This window comes from Colossoma macropomum, unplaced genomic scaffold, assembly GCF_904425465.1.
Source record: "Colossoma macropomum unplaced genomic scaffold, Colossoma_macropomum, whole genome shotgun sequence".
Classification (NCBI taxonomy): Eukaryota; Metazoa; Chordata; class Actinopteri; order Characiformes; family Serrasalmidae; genus Colossoma; species Colossoma macropomum.
Genome location: NW_023494799.1, coordinates 25996994 through 26014252, shown reverse-complemented (window position 1 = coordinate 26014252; position 17259 = coordinate 25996994). Strand labels below are relative to the sequence as shown.

Genomic DNA, 17259 nt, shown 5'->3' with positions numbered 1-17259 from the left:
TTACAACATTTTATTGTACAACATTGGGTGTACCTAGACTTCAACAATGAGGTGTATGGTACCCATGGATTCCAAAAAAATCAAAATTTGGTTTATTCTACTGCTCCAATTTATTCCACCGCCACAGTCGACGGCAAAAGCTGGGAAAACTGGACTCTCTGAACATTCTGCTTACAGATTTGGGCCGATGCCCCTGGCAGTGGCAGCATTTTCTGACGCTCCTCAATTGAAAACGCTGAAAAATTTGTTTTGCTGTCCATCATCTACTGTCATGGAAACGTAGTGTAAAAGTTCTGGGAAGCTCCACCCTTGGACTGCAATATTTATATTATTTAACAATTTGTGAGTTTCTGCTCTCTAAGTTTCAGAACTTTGACTTGTGAGAACTGAGAGCTAGAGTCTGTTTAGTTTTTAGCTGTAAAAAAGGTCCCTAAACTCAGTGTCACACAAAATGTTCATATTGGTCAGGACTTTTTAAACCTTAGAATTTTTTTTACAAAGCAGAATGTTTGCAGTTATCCAGATAATATGCGAAAGTTTATGACTGTCCAGTATGTAAGGGACATTCGTATTGGACAAGCCTAAACTTTTGGCTTAAGTTGTCTAGCTAATTGGGATCTGCCTTTGTGAAGCATGCCCCAGTCTTGGGCTCTACCATAGGGGTAGCCCCAGGCTATCAGCACCTTTCAGAAGCACAGAAACAGCAGAGGCGTGCATGGCTGGTGTCGTGTTACTGTCCTTCCAGCCCTCACTCATATACCGGGTGCAGTCAACAAAGAAACATTCCTTTAGATGGGATTTTCCCCTGTGAAATTTGATACAGCTTCAAAGACACCTATTCTGGTGCTAACACGCTGCAGTTAAACAGGTGAAACAATATCAGATCAGTCAAAAGACTGGCATAAGTGAATGCAGCGATGACAGTGATAGTGGGTGGATTATAATGTTTTGCTAATACGTATTGAAGGAAGGATAATCTCTTCTTACCTGCCACTGCTCTTTTCTTTTTTTCCCAAGCATTCTGTTACTAAACTGAATGATATTTTGTTTCCAGTTACAGCCCTATTGATCATAAGCAGATAAGGCAGTTTATATTCTCACCTTCCACCACTGAAGGGATCAACTGAGAGTCACTATAGTGTGTTTATGTTTATGTGTTACCTTAACTGGTTGAGCAGCAATAGCTTCAGCAAGTAGTTCTGGTGGAAAATCAACATAATTACTAATAATTGCTCCAAAGCAAGAGTTTTCAACCACTTTTCATTTATTAAGATATTGAAACTATAGATCTTTGATGATGTTCCCCCATATTTAACCCACATTTAACTCATGTCTAAGAATGGCTTTACATTTATATATCATTTATATATCTGTCTACATTTTGTTTTGGGAGGTTTTTTTTGGTGAAGGGTGGAGTCGCCCTCTTGAACATCAGCTTATGTTACCGTTAAGTGTGAGGTTTTGTGCAACTTCTCTCTGTGGTAATCTCTGCGGGCCAACAAGAACATGATTTCCTGTCAAAGTACAACTTCAGTTATTTCCCACCGCAGTCAACTCTCATTTTCTATTGAATTATGGGTTTAGTTGGAAAGGGTACTGCAATGGAAGGAGTTATCTTATTTATATATCCAAATACGAAGTGCTAGTTTATTTACTTTTGGATAATGCATTTGTCACATTGGCTAATATCAGGGTGCAATATTGGAGTTGTATAATAACTAATTAATTTGTCATTAATATATTTATTAATGATGCTTCCAGTTACCAGAGCTGCGTAAATACAGTGTACCTGTTTTGACCAAGTTACCATCTCGCTTATGACATCATTCATGGTTCGCTTCAGCGCACTTTTCTTGTCTCATAACCACAGACCTCAGAAGAACACTGCTTTGCATATATTTTGACACTGACATAACTGTGGTTATTATACGCCTCATACTGAAAACTGGAGTTAGTTCTGTCCTTAACCAATATTCCAGCATTTTTTCAAGCTAACCTCTCAAGATGCACAGACAATAGTTTCTGAGTAGTTAGAAAAGAACAGAAAATCCACTGTTTCGTAACTCTGTTATAATAGAAGAAGCCAATGGGCAGTTACTGAATTCTGTGAGTCTTGAGATATGTGAGTATTTAACATGAATTTGAAACTTAAACTATTACTACACCTGTTAGAGTCATTAAAAATACAAGTTTTAGGAATAGGAGATTATTAGCTGATATTAGATCTAGCTTTTAAGTAAAGAAGCAGTTCCAGCCTCTCCGTGACGTTTTCTCGTACACGTGATGATCAGGTGGGCACAGTGTAAACTCCACCGACACAACAACACTGGTTATGTATTGCCAGGAGTAGTCTTCGCTCTGGAAAACTAGTCCCATCACTGAAATAATTATATAGAATTATACAAAATTATATAGATAATTGAATTCAGCAACTGTCCAGTGGCTTTTTTTATATGTATTTTTTAATTCACTAGGCTCTCTGTTCTTTTTAAGTACAAACTGAGCTGAAGTTATCATCCATAGTGATTGACTGTATGCTACAGTTGCAGCTAACAGAGATTAAATCTGAGTATTTCTTTTATTCTTTCTTGATTGCAGCTACAATTTTGGCTGACTCAGTTCACCAAACCAGTGATTACAAATTAGTGTCATTCATTAACATCTCTTAAGATGTAATTTATGGTCATAGGAATGCATTTTAAGCCCGTCTGTGTTGTTTCTGCTTCCAGGGCAGTTGTGTGCTAACCGTTCAGCTCAGCGATGAGGAGCTTTGTCAGGGAGAAGAAGGTAGGGAAGATGCGGAGTTATTCCTGGTCTTCGCTGGATCCACTCAGAGGCATCTCAGCAGCACTTTGAGGGTCAGCCATGACACCCTGCAGGCAGTGTGCCCGGGTAGGTTCTTCCTCATCATTTGCTTCGTATGATCATTGAGTTCATACTTCTCTGTTTTGTCTTTTACTTTTCATGTTCTGTTATTTCACATTTGTTTGTCTACAGTGATCCTGGTTATCCTGTACTTCGACTGCACAATTTATCATTCCTTAATTATTATTGCAACATCAGCCTTTGCAGTACTGGTGTCACATAGGCATGCAATATGCAAATAAGTACTCTAACCAATCACTAAGTGTTCTTGGAGTTTTAGGATAAACCAAGGCATTCACATGATTCACAAAGTACAGTTTTCCATTCTATGGCACTTTTAAAACCTTATTCTTGAATGGTAGGTAGATGCAGGTAGCAAGTAAACAAGATATCCTTATGTGTTTGCTATCTAGTATTACAAGCTTGTTTTTGTTGTGCATGTCATGCTAAACTGTCTGTAACTGGATGTTTTGCATGCCATTCAAATGGCCCTTCCCTATCACGGTTCTCAAAACATAGCAGGTCTGACTCAGGAGCCTGAATTTCGACAGTCTTACACAGCTTGAAGTGGAATTGGCTCCATTTTGTGTAGTGATGAAGTTTTTACCACCGCTGTATTTCAGGCACTGTCTTCAACGAGTTGACTGCTGCTCACAGCACTTACTGGTGGATTTATTAGTTGACTAATCTGTGAAACCCCTAGTAGGAATATAATTGCAGTTTGGTATTTTGTCCACATTGTGTAGCCCTGACCAGAGACCTGTTTCATTACTATTGAGTGATTCAGTGATAAAAAATACCTCCTTAAATGGGGATTCCTGCCGAGAAAGGCTAGAAGGTGCTCTGGACTCCAAGTTTAGTGAATGTGGCTGCTCACATTCTAATAATAATACAGTAGTGCTTCTCTGCTTTTCAAAGATTATAGTAGTATTTGCTTTAGATCAACCAACATAGAAACACTATGGCTGGTTCAATCTGTGAAATTGATCAGAAAATTTGATAAGGTAAATATATCACAAACAGGAAACTTGCCTTAAGTTTCACTTTTGATTACTGATATAATGTACAGGAAAATCACATCGAAAGGGCAGCAAACGTACTTTATCTAACAGCAATCTTTTTTACTTTGTAATTGACAGTTAGGTAAATGTTGTATAAAAATAATTAAAATGCTCTATATGTTATTACATCTTCTAACTGGCACTGATATCGGTTTATTTGGCAATCGCTTAGTTTACACAGAGACAGTGGGCCCCTCTTGAAAGTTCTGTAAAAATGAACATGTGTATTTAGTTTTGTACTCGACACTGTAACAGCAGCCAACAGATCACAGTGTAATATTACAGATACAAAGTGCAGCACATACACAAGTTTATTTTTTACCAGTTCAAATTGTGATGTCTGGTTACAAACACTTTTGGCTTGTATCTGTTGCCATAGATCAGGGGTCGGCCACATGCGGCTCTTTTACTGCCCTGTTGTGGCTCCACAGCAGAATTAGATTTTTAGATAAAAATAAAATAATCCTCCTTTGCAGTTTTAACAAAAAATAGTCTTAAACACTGAAGTTAATGTAACCTATATCTCCTAATGCACCTTTCAACTCTAAAGGTCGTACAGGCTTATTTGCGCTTATAAACACTCAGCTGGTTTTCTGATACGTTTAATCTGCAACGAGAAGCTGTGAAACACTAATAAGTCATGAAGCTGAAGTCAGCTTCTTGTTAACAGTTAGCAGTTACATTCTGGCTCCATTTAAGGTGGAACAGGAAAATTCAAACAAGAAGCTGGCGAATGAGAAGCTGACTTCAGCCCCGTAAAAAGTTGAACGCTGAGAGACATTTTACAAGAAACTATTCTACCTCTGAGGAAAAGTTTCCTGCTGGAGTTGCGAGAAAAGTGGCTATAGCTGAACTAAAGCTTAAAGCAGCACAAAGTAAGTCTGGGTTTTTGTTTATGTTTATGTTTTTTAGACTATACCAGTGCATTAACACATACTGAGACATATTTACAGCCAAGATGATAAAATGGACATAAAATGTTGTGACTCCCAAGGTGAACTGATTTTTATTGAAAGGACAAAATGGCTCTACTTAACATTTGGGTTGCCAACCCCTGTTTTAGATGATTATGATAAATGTTTGACTTCTTTTTAACAATATTGCAGCATTTATCGCAAAAAACCTAAAACATCACAATGTGATATTTTAAATAATATTGTTCAGCCCTAGTCTATACTATTAGTAGGTCCTTCTTTGTCGGTTTGAAATTGATTGAAAAGATGATTGTGTTAATGTAATCATTTTGGTGGTTAGCTTTCACCAGGAACAGTGTGGGTAAAGGTTTATGAGTGTGCTGGTCGTGATGGCCACTGTGATTCAGTGTAGTGAATGTTTAACAGCCAAGTGAGTGACGTGCTCAAGACTGTGTATCCAGGAGCTTCTTCGTGTGTTTACTCAGTTAGTCAGAAGGAAGAAATTTTGTCCCGCATGTTTGACCAGAAACACTGCGGAGGGCTCAAGAATATGTTCAAATTCTTTGTTTGCTTTAGATAACTCACATCAAAGACCTTTCAGTCATGCGTTCTTATGTGAGCCGAAGGTCAGTCCCTGTCCATTTTGTCTACTTTATCCGTTATGTAAGTTTCTGTACAGACTGACTTGACCATCCCACTCCTGCCGGCTTGTCTGTCTGTCCTGTCAAGCCTGGAGAGAGGTGGCAGCACTCAGGCTTGTCAACAAAACATGTTTGCCACCTGATCTGATTAAGGGCTCAGGTGGATTGCAGCAAGCAAAGCAGATAGCAGGGTGCATAGAGGCCCACAGAGAGTGCATTCATGTTATCTAACTAGGTTCAGTCAGGCATCTCATTCTGTACACAGAGCCATGCAGCCTGACTGCACTGCAGATCAATATTTACCAGCAATGATGTGGATTAAAAATAGGGCTGTGCATTCTGACTAATTTTGATATACCACACAGGTTAATAAGTGGATATATGGTTGAACACAGGGAAGGCGAAACAGCATTTTGGTCGATATTAACATATTTGCATAACCTTGTTACAGATCAATTGTTCTCGTGCTTTACTCAATACACAATAATATACAAATGTAGTAAACTGCTATTACTGAAGTTATTAAATTGTGAAAAATAGGCCTGCATGATTGCTTTTTAGGTGGTAGCAACAAGTTTCACAGCATAAAATAAATGTGAAAACACGTTTGTTGTTCAGAAATGACCAAGGGTAATCTTTTACCCAAAGCGAGTTGTGCTGTTACAGCTAGTGATGAAGAGTTAATTCTAAAAGAGTTGATTCTTCGACTCCAATAGGGAGTCGGGGTCAACCAGAAAAAAAATGCTTGTAGTTGACTCTTTGAATCTATGGATTCTGTTTTTTCGTTGCAACTGGCTCAAGGGACATTTTGCTAAAAGCGTGTGTTGAGTTTGAGTAGCCCAAGTTTGTTTACCAGCTTTATGACATGCCACTGCTGCTCATAGTCGCTGATAAAAAACTGCCTAAACCAAACTTTCATTTTCTACATGATTAGGGAACAAAGGAATGAAAACAAGAACAGAGAATGCTGGAAAATGGCATGAAGCTGAAATTGGCTAATTTTTGCCAGCTTCTTATTCAGATTTTCCATTCCACCTTAAATGGTGCTGCAGTTACATTCTTGCACCTGTACACCATTTAATGTAACTGCTGCATCATTTAAGGTGGAGTGGAAAATTTAAATCAGAAACTGGCGAATAAGCTCATGAAAAAAGGAACATGATTGCATTTCGCTGCTTTGGAAAGAACACTTTAAATTTGGTTAACTGGCTAATGGTTTACTTTCATAGAATTATGACTACAGTATTGATGTTCTCAGTACATCACTCCCTCTTGAAGAAGTTCCTCTTGAAGCTCGAGCACTCTTCAGCAGCCTCATTATGTGAGATTTGTAAAATTATGTGAATTCTGATGGTAAGATGTGCTGAAACATTGAACAGCTGTAATTATTTGTCAAGCTACCTGATGTTAGTTGGTATACTTACGAATTGTCATCATATGACTATAATCTGCAGCTACACAAAAAATGGGTGAACTACTTATCTACCATATCCCTTTATCAATGGCTCTGATGCTATCTTGGGTCGAGTCGAGGAATTAACTTCATCGAGTCCAGTGGCAGGAGTCGAGAATCTGAGTCAACTCCAGAAAACCTATAGTCTTGATTTCACTAACTACAGCTAACACTAGACCTAACAGGTGCGATGTTAGATGGCAATACTTAAAACAGACTGGTAAAACTAATCATAAACCCCCCATTTATCATGATATTTTGCTTTACTTATGCTTGATAAGGAACAGAAAAAAGTCATATTTAAAAACACTACCAAAAATACGAATACATTCATTTTTTATTCAGTGTTTCACACACTGCACTCAATCCAAGAAAACTGGACAAATTTTGTTCTCTTTGTAAGGTGACCAGTGTTTTTTAAGTACTGATGATATTTACAATATCATCTCAATATGTCAGTATAGACATAATTTATCAAGATAGTGATAAAATAACATTATATTGCCCACATCTACTACCAGCTGACCCACAGAATGCTAAGTTGCACAACTTGCGCTGTATAAATTTGTCATCTTTTTGTTTGAAATATTTCGTCATACAGCTCTGCATAGATGTCGCTATTTCGTTAATGTGAGATACAATATCTGCTGCTTGTGTCCCCCAAACTCTGCAGTTTTACGTTACATGCAGAGTCAAAAAACTTTTAACTTTTAAATTTAAAATTTACAAGGCAATACACTATTTATTATTATTTTTATTCCGAACTACACAATCCTAATTTGAATACCCAATTAAGTAAACAAATACTACATCAACCCAGACACTCAGCCATTCATTTCTGCATGTAGATGCTTGGCCAACCGGAATGCATTGACGTAGAGTGTGGTTAGCTTAGCTGGTCTTTATGGCCTTGGCCAGTGATTTACTGTTGGTCAGGACTAATGCCAGTCTAGGCTGAAGATGAGTGGGTGTGGTATGAAAAGCTGATGGGCCTGGAGAAGAATTTCCAGGGTGGACGAATGAATCCAGCTTTAGCTTTTCTGTGCTGTTGGGTTATCTACTGTATTATTTTTAGGTCAGTATGATATGACAGCATGTGTCATATATGCCATGTTAATGATTTGGCGCACTGGATTATTATTTTACAGTGCATTATTGCGTCATGATGAGTGATCCTTTTCATTTCGCTGTAAACAAAGCTGTGTTGTCTGAGTTTTTAAAGGCTGAGATGCACAAGGTCCATTTTTTTATTTAGAGCTACATGAGAAAATGCGAGCCCACGGTTTGTATGTAAAAACAGACTTGCTCTACTTTATTCTTGGAGGGCCATCTTTAACCTTGGACTTTGACCATGTCTTGTAAGTGTGGTTCTCTCTTGGGTGAGACTTGGCCGTCATGTTTACAGCAACCACAGGCTCCAGCCACTGTGGTTATGGGCTGGGTGTGGGTTGCCATATAGATAATGACTTGGGTTTACTGCTGTAAGGAAAGAGACACCTTAACACTGTCATTTGCTGAAGTTTACAGCAAAGTGTGGAAAAAAGAAGCGGTTCACTGTGCAGCAAGTCTCTCCATTCTTTATTTGCTTGTGGGGCTGAACACTTTGGGGAAAATATCAAACGGTGTTCTTTTTTTACTAATAGTGTGCCTGCAATTTAATGGACAAACGTGTTTTTTGGCCAAGAAAACAATAATATCCACTTTTTCTGGCCCGAGGCTTTAATACTGTATTATGCATGTCAGTTTGTTGTGGTTGTGTTGTTATATGTTGGGTTACTTCTCATTGGCCTGACTCATATAAAGGCAGTTCCTGAGCTCTGAGTAATTGGGTTAAATTCCTCATGTAAAATCTAAGACAGTGTTGTTGATGATGTATGCTGCAATTTAAATTGCATCTTTTGCGATTTGAAAGTAGCTGTTTTAAAATGCAGTTACAATGTAAAAACGACTAATCCTTTAGTCTTGTTTGCCTATTTAAAATATGATATCTAACTAAAAACTTTTTGAATCTTGAAACTGTTTGAGCTACACGTTTAGCAGTATACATAAAGCAATGGTGGGGAGCTTCGGTCCTTGAAGGCCGGATTAAACTTAAACATTATCCATTCAACTCTTTAGTTAATTGCTAGGTTTAGTAGGTGTGGAAAATACCAAACTGTGGTGGACTTCAACACTCCTCACCTATTACATAAAGGGTATTATTATTGATTATTGATTTATTAGGCATTATATGTTGAGAAAAATCTGTAATTAAATACACAGATGGCATTAGTCATTAGTGATATGCTTCATGTTATGATGTGGTGCTGTTGTAATTACATTTATTAATGACAAATCTTTATTACCAAAGTGTAAAAATACAGGGGGTCCCAAGGAGTCTAAGACCCCTTAATTAACCCTTTTAGACCCCCTGAAAACCTCAAAATCAGAATTCTGAAATTTGTTGTGTTCTGGTGTGCATTGGCAAAAAATGCATGCTAAGATATGAATTCAGGAAAAGGTCATTACTACAGTGCCCTATTTTAGCCTGCTAAAATGACTGTAGCAGTGGTCTAACAGAGGGTGGGGCTAGTCCAGCACTAAATAGCCATTCAACTGAAGGTAACTGTAACCACAACTGGGCACCTACATGGATTTCATTTTGACGAGGCTTCTCAGTTTTTCATTTATTCTCAGTTTTGTTATTAGGCTGCCATGAGACTACAATGTCATGTATGTTGCCTTAATGCATCCTGCTGACCTTTTTATATGCTTCGTTCTTAAGTTGCAGATGTTCTGCTTCAATAATTACTAAGAATTTCACTGAATAAATCACCTAATTTTGCCATTCAAAACTTCACAGCTGATGAATTGGGCTCAGAAGACTGTCAAGCATAGCAACCGTAACCAAGGAAGGCTGTTTTTATTTATTCAGCACAGTCTTATTTTTGCATTTCAAGCTTCTGAGGCCCTGTTCTCTCCAATGACATTTTGGGTTTTTATTTTTTCAAAATCAAGCAGGACAATGAACATACCCAGTTCAAAATTTTTAAAATACTAATCATATCACATTCTTCTGCAATCACATTCTGCTCCCAGCTGTGTCTTGAGCTCGGGGGGCGTGGTTATAATCTGTCTAAGAAGCTCCTGGGTGAAGTTGCCTATAAACACTGATAATAAACCAGATTTGTGACTTGGTTGGTGGAAATGGAGACTATGGGGTCATAGGAAGAAATGCAATACTTAGAGCATTTAGTTTTTTCATTTTGAAAACACTGCAGTTAAATGCACTCATTGCTTTCTAAGGCCAGTGACATTCACTTCTGACAAGAATTTAGCAGTTTATTCCTAAAAAGTAAATCTTCACTTTTCACATTGTGATTTTTTCAGTAAAGAGATCAATCAATGTTAAAACACTGTATTGTAGGGTTTCATTGCCAGTTTGAAACTTTTTCTGCACATTACTAATGAGAAGTAATGTCATGTATTCACTGTTATGATGTGGTGCTGATATGCTTCATGTTATGATGTGGTGCTGTTGTGATGTCTCACTCTCTTTCTCTCTCCATTTCTAGCTCACGAGTGCTGTGAATCAGTTGTGGTCACCACGTGCTCTGCAGACCCGGGCGGCCTTGTTCATGAACTCGCCTCAGAGCGCATGTGTTTTGTCCAGGACCTGGCCTTTGACATGGCCCAGTTCCTGGTGGGCGCGGTGGGCCGGGCCGACATGTTAGAGGACGCTCTGCTGCTGGACGAGCATCAGATCCCCCTGCAGGAGTGTGAGAGGATGGACCAAAACCTGGCCCTCGCTCTCTCCCACCTTACACTGCCAGCGGGCTGGAGCCTCCTGGGGAACTGCAATGGTAAGCCCACTGCACATCTGCCACAGGTTCCCTCAGAATATACATGCTAATCTAGTCTATATAATTGTAATTACTTCTCCATGCAATTATTTTCATGGAATGTAACAGAAACTCCATCCTAGTTAAGTTTGACCAGTAGCCAACATCTGACAGTAACAGTTTATGATGATTTTAGTGGAAGAATTGGTGGAAGTTCTAGGCATGAGCTTAGGCCATCCACAATCACATGCTGTTAAAGGAATAGTTTGGTGAAAAATCTAATTTGCACAATTTCCCATCTTATCCAAAATACAGACATTTTGAAATTTTGCACTGAATCTATGAGGCTAAGGTAACTACAAGCAATACAAGCTTATAGCTACCAGGCTAGCATTGTCCAAATTGCATGCCTAAATCATCACACATTTCATTTAATCTGTGCCTGGTTGTTAAGTAATCGCAAGTAGACATACTTATTTGGTTTCTGACACTGTATGACACACTGTTGTGGATCAAAATGGAAGAGTATGGACAAAATTCCAGATGGCTACTACCATTTATACGTCTTGGCTGGTCGAGGAGAAAAATTATTTACGTTTCATTTTCAGGCAATCTGTTCTTTTAATAGCACTGATAAGCCTAATTAAAGGTTTATTGATATGAAGGTTTTATTTCTTTGACAGCATTAAGAATCATTTTCCTGTCAGTGTCTCATATAATAATTATGTCCAAGAATTTAGACACCTGTAGAGGGCGTCTGAGAATCAGAATATGAACTGTTCATGCACTGTATTTATTTAAAAAGGGATTTCACTCTGAGTTCTGAGCAAATATTAGAACATGTCAGAACATTTGAGATAACAGAGTAAACAGTATGTGTTCTTTGTATGGTTTAATTAGTTGATACAGAACAGCAGAAAGACTCCAGTCATTCTTGGCTCATTTATTTTGATTCCTCTCATATAGTTTAGGGCTCGCTATAAGGACATATCTTTTTTAAACTTTGATAGTTGAAATTCATATCAGTCTAACTGAGTAGGAGATTACTGAAAGTTTTGAGAGTTTTTGACAGCAATCAAACTAAAATGAACTACATGTAAGACTGTTCTACATTGGTTAATACAATCATATTAATACAATCATATACAATCAGATACTTCAATTAAAAATAATTTGTGATGAGATAAAATTTCATGTTGTGCTCCAGGAACATGACAATATTTTATTTTACCATGAAAAATTGGGTCACATTATGTCATTATTTGCTTTTCTGAGCATTTTATGGGTATATGTTCTTACAGAACAACTGCATGTTTCATTAGAAAAGAGCAGAACTGATCCTGTTTAATTAAACATACTGGAACATAGTATGTGAAACGTTGAATATAAATCATAGTAGTTTTTAAATGTGGCTCTACTGGTGAATTCTGTCCCAACTTATCAACCCTCTAAATACTGTGACACATCGTGCATTGTGAAAATGTCAAATATCACTCACCTCTAATGCCCATGAGATTTCCACACATTTATTAAAGAAATATTTGAAATGCAAAGCAAGCAAGCAAAGTTTATTTATATAGCGCTTTTTACAACAGGTGTTGTCACAAAGCAGCTTTACAAAACAAAACAAAATCAGCATTACAAAAAGAAATCCGGGTCCAAACCCCCATGAGCAAGCCAGTGGCGACAGTGACAAGCAAAACTCCCTAAGAGACAGAAAGAAACCTTGAGAGGAACCAAGACTCAGAAGGGGAACCCATCCTCCTCTGGTCGACACTGGATAGTAAACATTGTTAGTACAAAACGGAGAAAACAGGTGGAGCAAATTATTAATTTGATTAGTTTAGTTTATGCAGCAGCAGCAGCATCAGTGGGGTCAGGATGTGAGGGTGAGGTTGCACGGCGTTGTACAGCATGAAGCTAAATGGTGGTCAAGCCGGTCCAGAAGGCTGGCAGCAGTGGCACCCGATCAAGGCAGAAGAGGCAGCAGCATCAGACGCATAGGATGGGTAGCTGTTCAAATGGTGTTTTGTTATGAAAATATAGCATAACACTTTTAATACACCTTTAATGTACCGTATGCACAGTACTGTGCAGTAAGTTATAACAAGAGCAAGTTGTGAACAAAATAACAGGAACACCACATGAAAAGGAACTTTGAAGCTGCTAAGTCACAATTATAAAGGCAGCTGCACAGGTGTGACATATTTGGATGAATTAGCCACATTATAAAAGAAGTCCAACAATCAGCACTTTAATGAGTTTTCAAAACAATATGAGTCAACTAAGAGAGTTCCGCTGAGCAGAGTGCTAAGTAGATTTTCTTCTCCTTCATCCATTAAATGGCTGGAGGCTTTTCATCTTGAAGAATGGTCTAGTATTCTACCGCACACATTCGCTAGACTTGTACAACAGCATTCCAAGAAAGACTGAAGTTGTCTTGAAGGCGAAGGCTGGCCCGGCTCCTGCTTATTATTGATGTATTGTTGGGTGTTTTCGTTATCACGTTCATCCCCTGTATTGATATATGAATGTAAGCACGATTGTTGTGACTTACCTTAGTCAAGCCTCTGTGTTGAGCCTGACAAGTGATTTGGCTCAAAGAGAATAAGTGAGATATAGAAAGCATAGTGTAGGTGTGCAAGAGAGACCTGGACTGACCTAAGCACAGTGCATGTCAAGGCAACACTGTCAGTCATTTTGTACAGTCTTTTCAGCAATCTCTTTTCACTGAAGATGAGCACGTGAGTGTGCCATTTGTTTATCATTGCAGTTCTGGCATGCTGAATAAAGAGGGGCAGGTTACCTCCTGCCCTTTGTGCTAACAAACAATGGTCACAAATCGCTTAATCTCTCATTTCGACAGTCTCCATTATTCAGCAAACCAGCTGACACAGAAGTGAAAGCAGGGACAGTCTGAACTCCAGTAAAATAACAACCTGATTCTTAAGAACGAGTGTCTTCTTCCTGATTTCTGACTGCGCTGCCAATTCTGTTGTAGCCCCAGAGCCCCAGGAGACACTACTGCACTTTGCTGCCCGCCGTGGGCTCCAGAGAGTCGCCCGTTTCCTCCTGCGGCAGCCTGGGGCCCGAGAGGCGCTGGCCCTGCCAAACAAACAGGGGGTCACCCCAGCTAGCCTGGCCCAAAGCCGGGGACACAGCGCACTGCTGGAGCTTCTCACACAGTGAGTATAGCATCAGATCAGATGGCAACTACATACATGGGTTTAAAAGCTAAGTTTGGGCTCACCTTAAAAATCTTTTTAAAAAACACTTTCTGTGTAAAATTAGGTCATCAAGCGAGGATCCGATGAAGTTAATTATTTAGAAGTATGTTGTTTGACGTGCTCACAATTATTGCCGTTTTGATTGGCTGTTTTGTGAAACTTGTTTCTCAAAGTTGGAATGCTTGCTACTGTTGCGGCTGGGTTTCAAGTGAGTAGCAGAACACTTTACAGTATACAACTAAGGTGCAAGTTAGTTTTACGTAGGCTTTAAGGAACTGTAGTTGCATGACAGTTTTACTAAGTCAGTCTTAGGATTTAAGGGGTCAGTAGTATCCAACACACAGAGATGCTATCATGGCTAACAATGTAATAGCTGCCAGTTAACATGAGCCTATTCACATAAAGCTAATAAGACCGTGATTGATTTTTTTCTGTGATTAAAGAGAAATATTTAAGCTCACCGGACAAAAAAATGGTCACCTGTACCTAATAGCGTGTAATACCTCCACAAGCACAAATAATAGGACTCAACAACTTTCTGAATGTCGGCGACATCAATGTTCAGCCACTCTTATGTCAAAGAATTGTGCAGTTCGGCCAGATTTTGTTGATGCCTTTCCTGGCGTCTTGCTCGTTGTTCCAGGTAGTCCCACAGCTTTTCAAGAAAATTCAAATCTGGGGATTTTGCAGGCCAGTCCAAATGTGTGAATGCTCCTGAATGTCCATCATGCCAATCAATTTCATTTGCGTCCTATGAACATGAGAATTGTCATCTTGGAATACAGGGACAGGAATGTTATGTTCCTCAGTAAGATGATGAGCAAAAGGCAAAACCTGGTTGCCCAGAAGCTCAATGTAGGCACTGTGGTTCAAATTTACTGTCACCTCAACCAAAAAACACCCATTTCCACATAATTTAAACACCCCCAGAACATCACAGAGCCTCCTCCAGTTTGAACCACACCTTGCACAAAGTCCTCATTGAAGGCTTCCTGAGGTCTTCGATAAACACGACGCCTGGCATCATTCACATACAGGCAGAAACACGATTTGTCTGACCAGATAACGTTTCCAGTCCAATCTTTGTGTCTCTTTACCCACTGTAACCAGGCAATTTTGTGAGCAGAAGTGAGCCAAGGCCTCCTGTGTGCCGCTCTCCTCCATATGTTCATGGTATGCAGTTCCCTGTGGAGTGTTCTTTCAGAAATTGGTTGTGAAGGACCTGCGTTGACTTCTAGAAGCAATTCTTGCCTGGAAGCGAAGCAATTTTTATTCACGAGCCATGAAGCACGCCAGCGGTCCCTATCTGTCAGTTTTGTCTTTCAGACACAATTCTGATGAGAATTTCCTGTAGAGTGGGATTTTTGCCACTGCTAGTAGACCCGTATGACCGTACACTTCGATATGCCTGCGAATTCAGCTACTTCCTTCCTATACCCCACAGGTATTTTTAGCCCGATCATCCTCATTGAACACCATCTTCAGGAGCCTGAAGTTACTGCCACCTTAAACATGCAAGGTGCCTAATTTTTTGTCCAGGGAGCCCTACTGTTTAGTTTAAGAAACTGCCTGTTGTTGAGTTAAATAGCCAGTTTCTCTTCACATGTGACTGCAGGCTCAGAGATTGCATCATCCGAATCCATTATTAACAGATAATTGAGTGATTTTCACATAAATTGATGTCACACTTGGCCACCCTATTGACATCAGGCCGCTATGATTCAGAGAGCAGTACTGGCTGCTTTGATTCAGCCTCTCTGAGGAAGCCCACTCCACCCAGGATTGCGCAATATCATAGGTCAGACTAAAAGGGTTTCACCCATTACACCTCATAAAGAGCAAACTGACTTCAGCTGGGCTTGCTCAGAGGAGAACAGTGTTATAACTTGATTTGAAGAGGAATATCTGTATTTGTTGCGATTGCTAGTGAACAGTATAAAGTGTAGTGATTCTACTCTGAGTGTGTTGGAGCTGTTTGGGTGTGTGTTCTGAATAGGTGGTATGTTTTGGGCAGGGAGGAGACGAGCACCCAAGATAGCACCGAGACACATAGACGTATCCCCTGTAGTGCTGGTGTGGTGCAGCACCACCCGTGTCTGAACACCTACACCCTGTCAGTGGGTACCCAGCCTGGCACCGTTCCACGCAGCCTGCAGGCTGATTTACAAGACTTTCGCTGTCTGATCCATCACAACGCTCATGGCAAGGTGAGTCACACTATCCAGCTCCCTTGTTTTCCAGGCAGAATTTTTCTTTTGATCTGTCTCTGTTTCATTTTTTTACCCTCTCCTTAAAGCAATAGCTTGGCAGAACAACTAAACATTTTCCCTTTTCCCCAAATGTAGTCAATCAGCCAAGACATGTATGGTGTCTGAATGTTGCTTCTTTAGTTTTACACTGAAGCTATGAGGCTGATCTAGCTAACAAGTAATGGAAGTTTATATCTTACAAATTAGTGTCTTCCAAACTGTGTACCTAAATCATCACACTCTTGCCTAAAACTGAGTTGAACTGTTCTCAATTCTGTAAAATAGACCTGCTTATATGGACAGAAGTACAGAGCAAGCTATGCAACATTTTCTTTTTTATAGATGACAGCATCACACATTGTAACAACCTTTTTTTAGTAAAAACTGATTTTTTTGAAGTGTTTTATGCACCCGTGCAAAGTTGGACAATGTATATTAAAGAGACATTCCACTTATATTTTAACATTTCTGTATATTCCAATAATTAAGATGAAAATAAAGCCAATCAGAGTGCTTTATTTTGAAATAGTTAAATGTTGAGAAATTTACAGACTCCGATTACTTTACAGTGGTGGTGATAGGAGCCAGGGGTCATCATGTACACAACACAAACATAGTTATTTAAATTACTGTCCAAAAAGACAAGTAAACCTACACACGTCTTCTAAGGTTTTTATATGTTTTGTTTGGGTACAGTTTTCCATAAAATGTCCTACGTATACCTCTCTGCCATGAATAGGTTCTAAAAATTACATTCTAGGCCAAAATCCTCTCTCAAAACTATCATAAAACAGTGTCTCAGGCGTCAGACAGCATATTTATGAACACTTAGTGTAATGTTTATGTGATGTAGCTTTTAGAGGCAATACATTTTCAGATGTTTGGTCTTTTCAGATAAATGCCACGGTGAACAATCCTGCCTTGGCAAGTTTCTTTAGAATGGAGCATTTCACATCAAACCAGGCTAAATGACTTTGTTTACATATTCAATTTTTTTAAAAAATCAGTGTAATTTCTTTTTAATATAT

The 17259-nt window shown here is 39.1% G+C and overlaps 1 protein-coding gene across 4 annotated transcripts in view; it reads left to right on the top strand.

Moving 5' to 3' along the window:
• Positions 1–17259, top strand: part of LOC118818753 (A-kinase anchor protein 13) — a 94930-nt gene that overhangs the window by 10599 nt on the left and 67072 nt on the right. For all 4 annotated transcript variants that reach the window (XM_036586136.1, XM_036586135.1, XM_036586134.1 and 1 more), the window contains exons 3-6: positions 2730–2892; positions 10489–10776; positions 13757–13940; positions 15997–16189. In XM_036586136.1, the coding sequence (XP_036442029.1) occupies positions 2730–2892; positions 10489–10776; positions 13757–13940; positions 15997–16189 (828 nt within the window). The remainder of the gene's footprint in view (positions 1–2729; positions 2893–10488; positions 10777–13756; positions 13941–15996; positions 16190–17259) is intronic.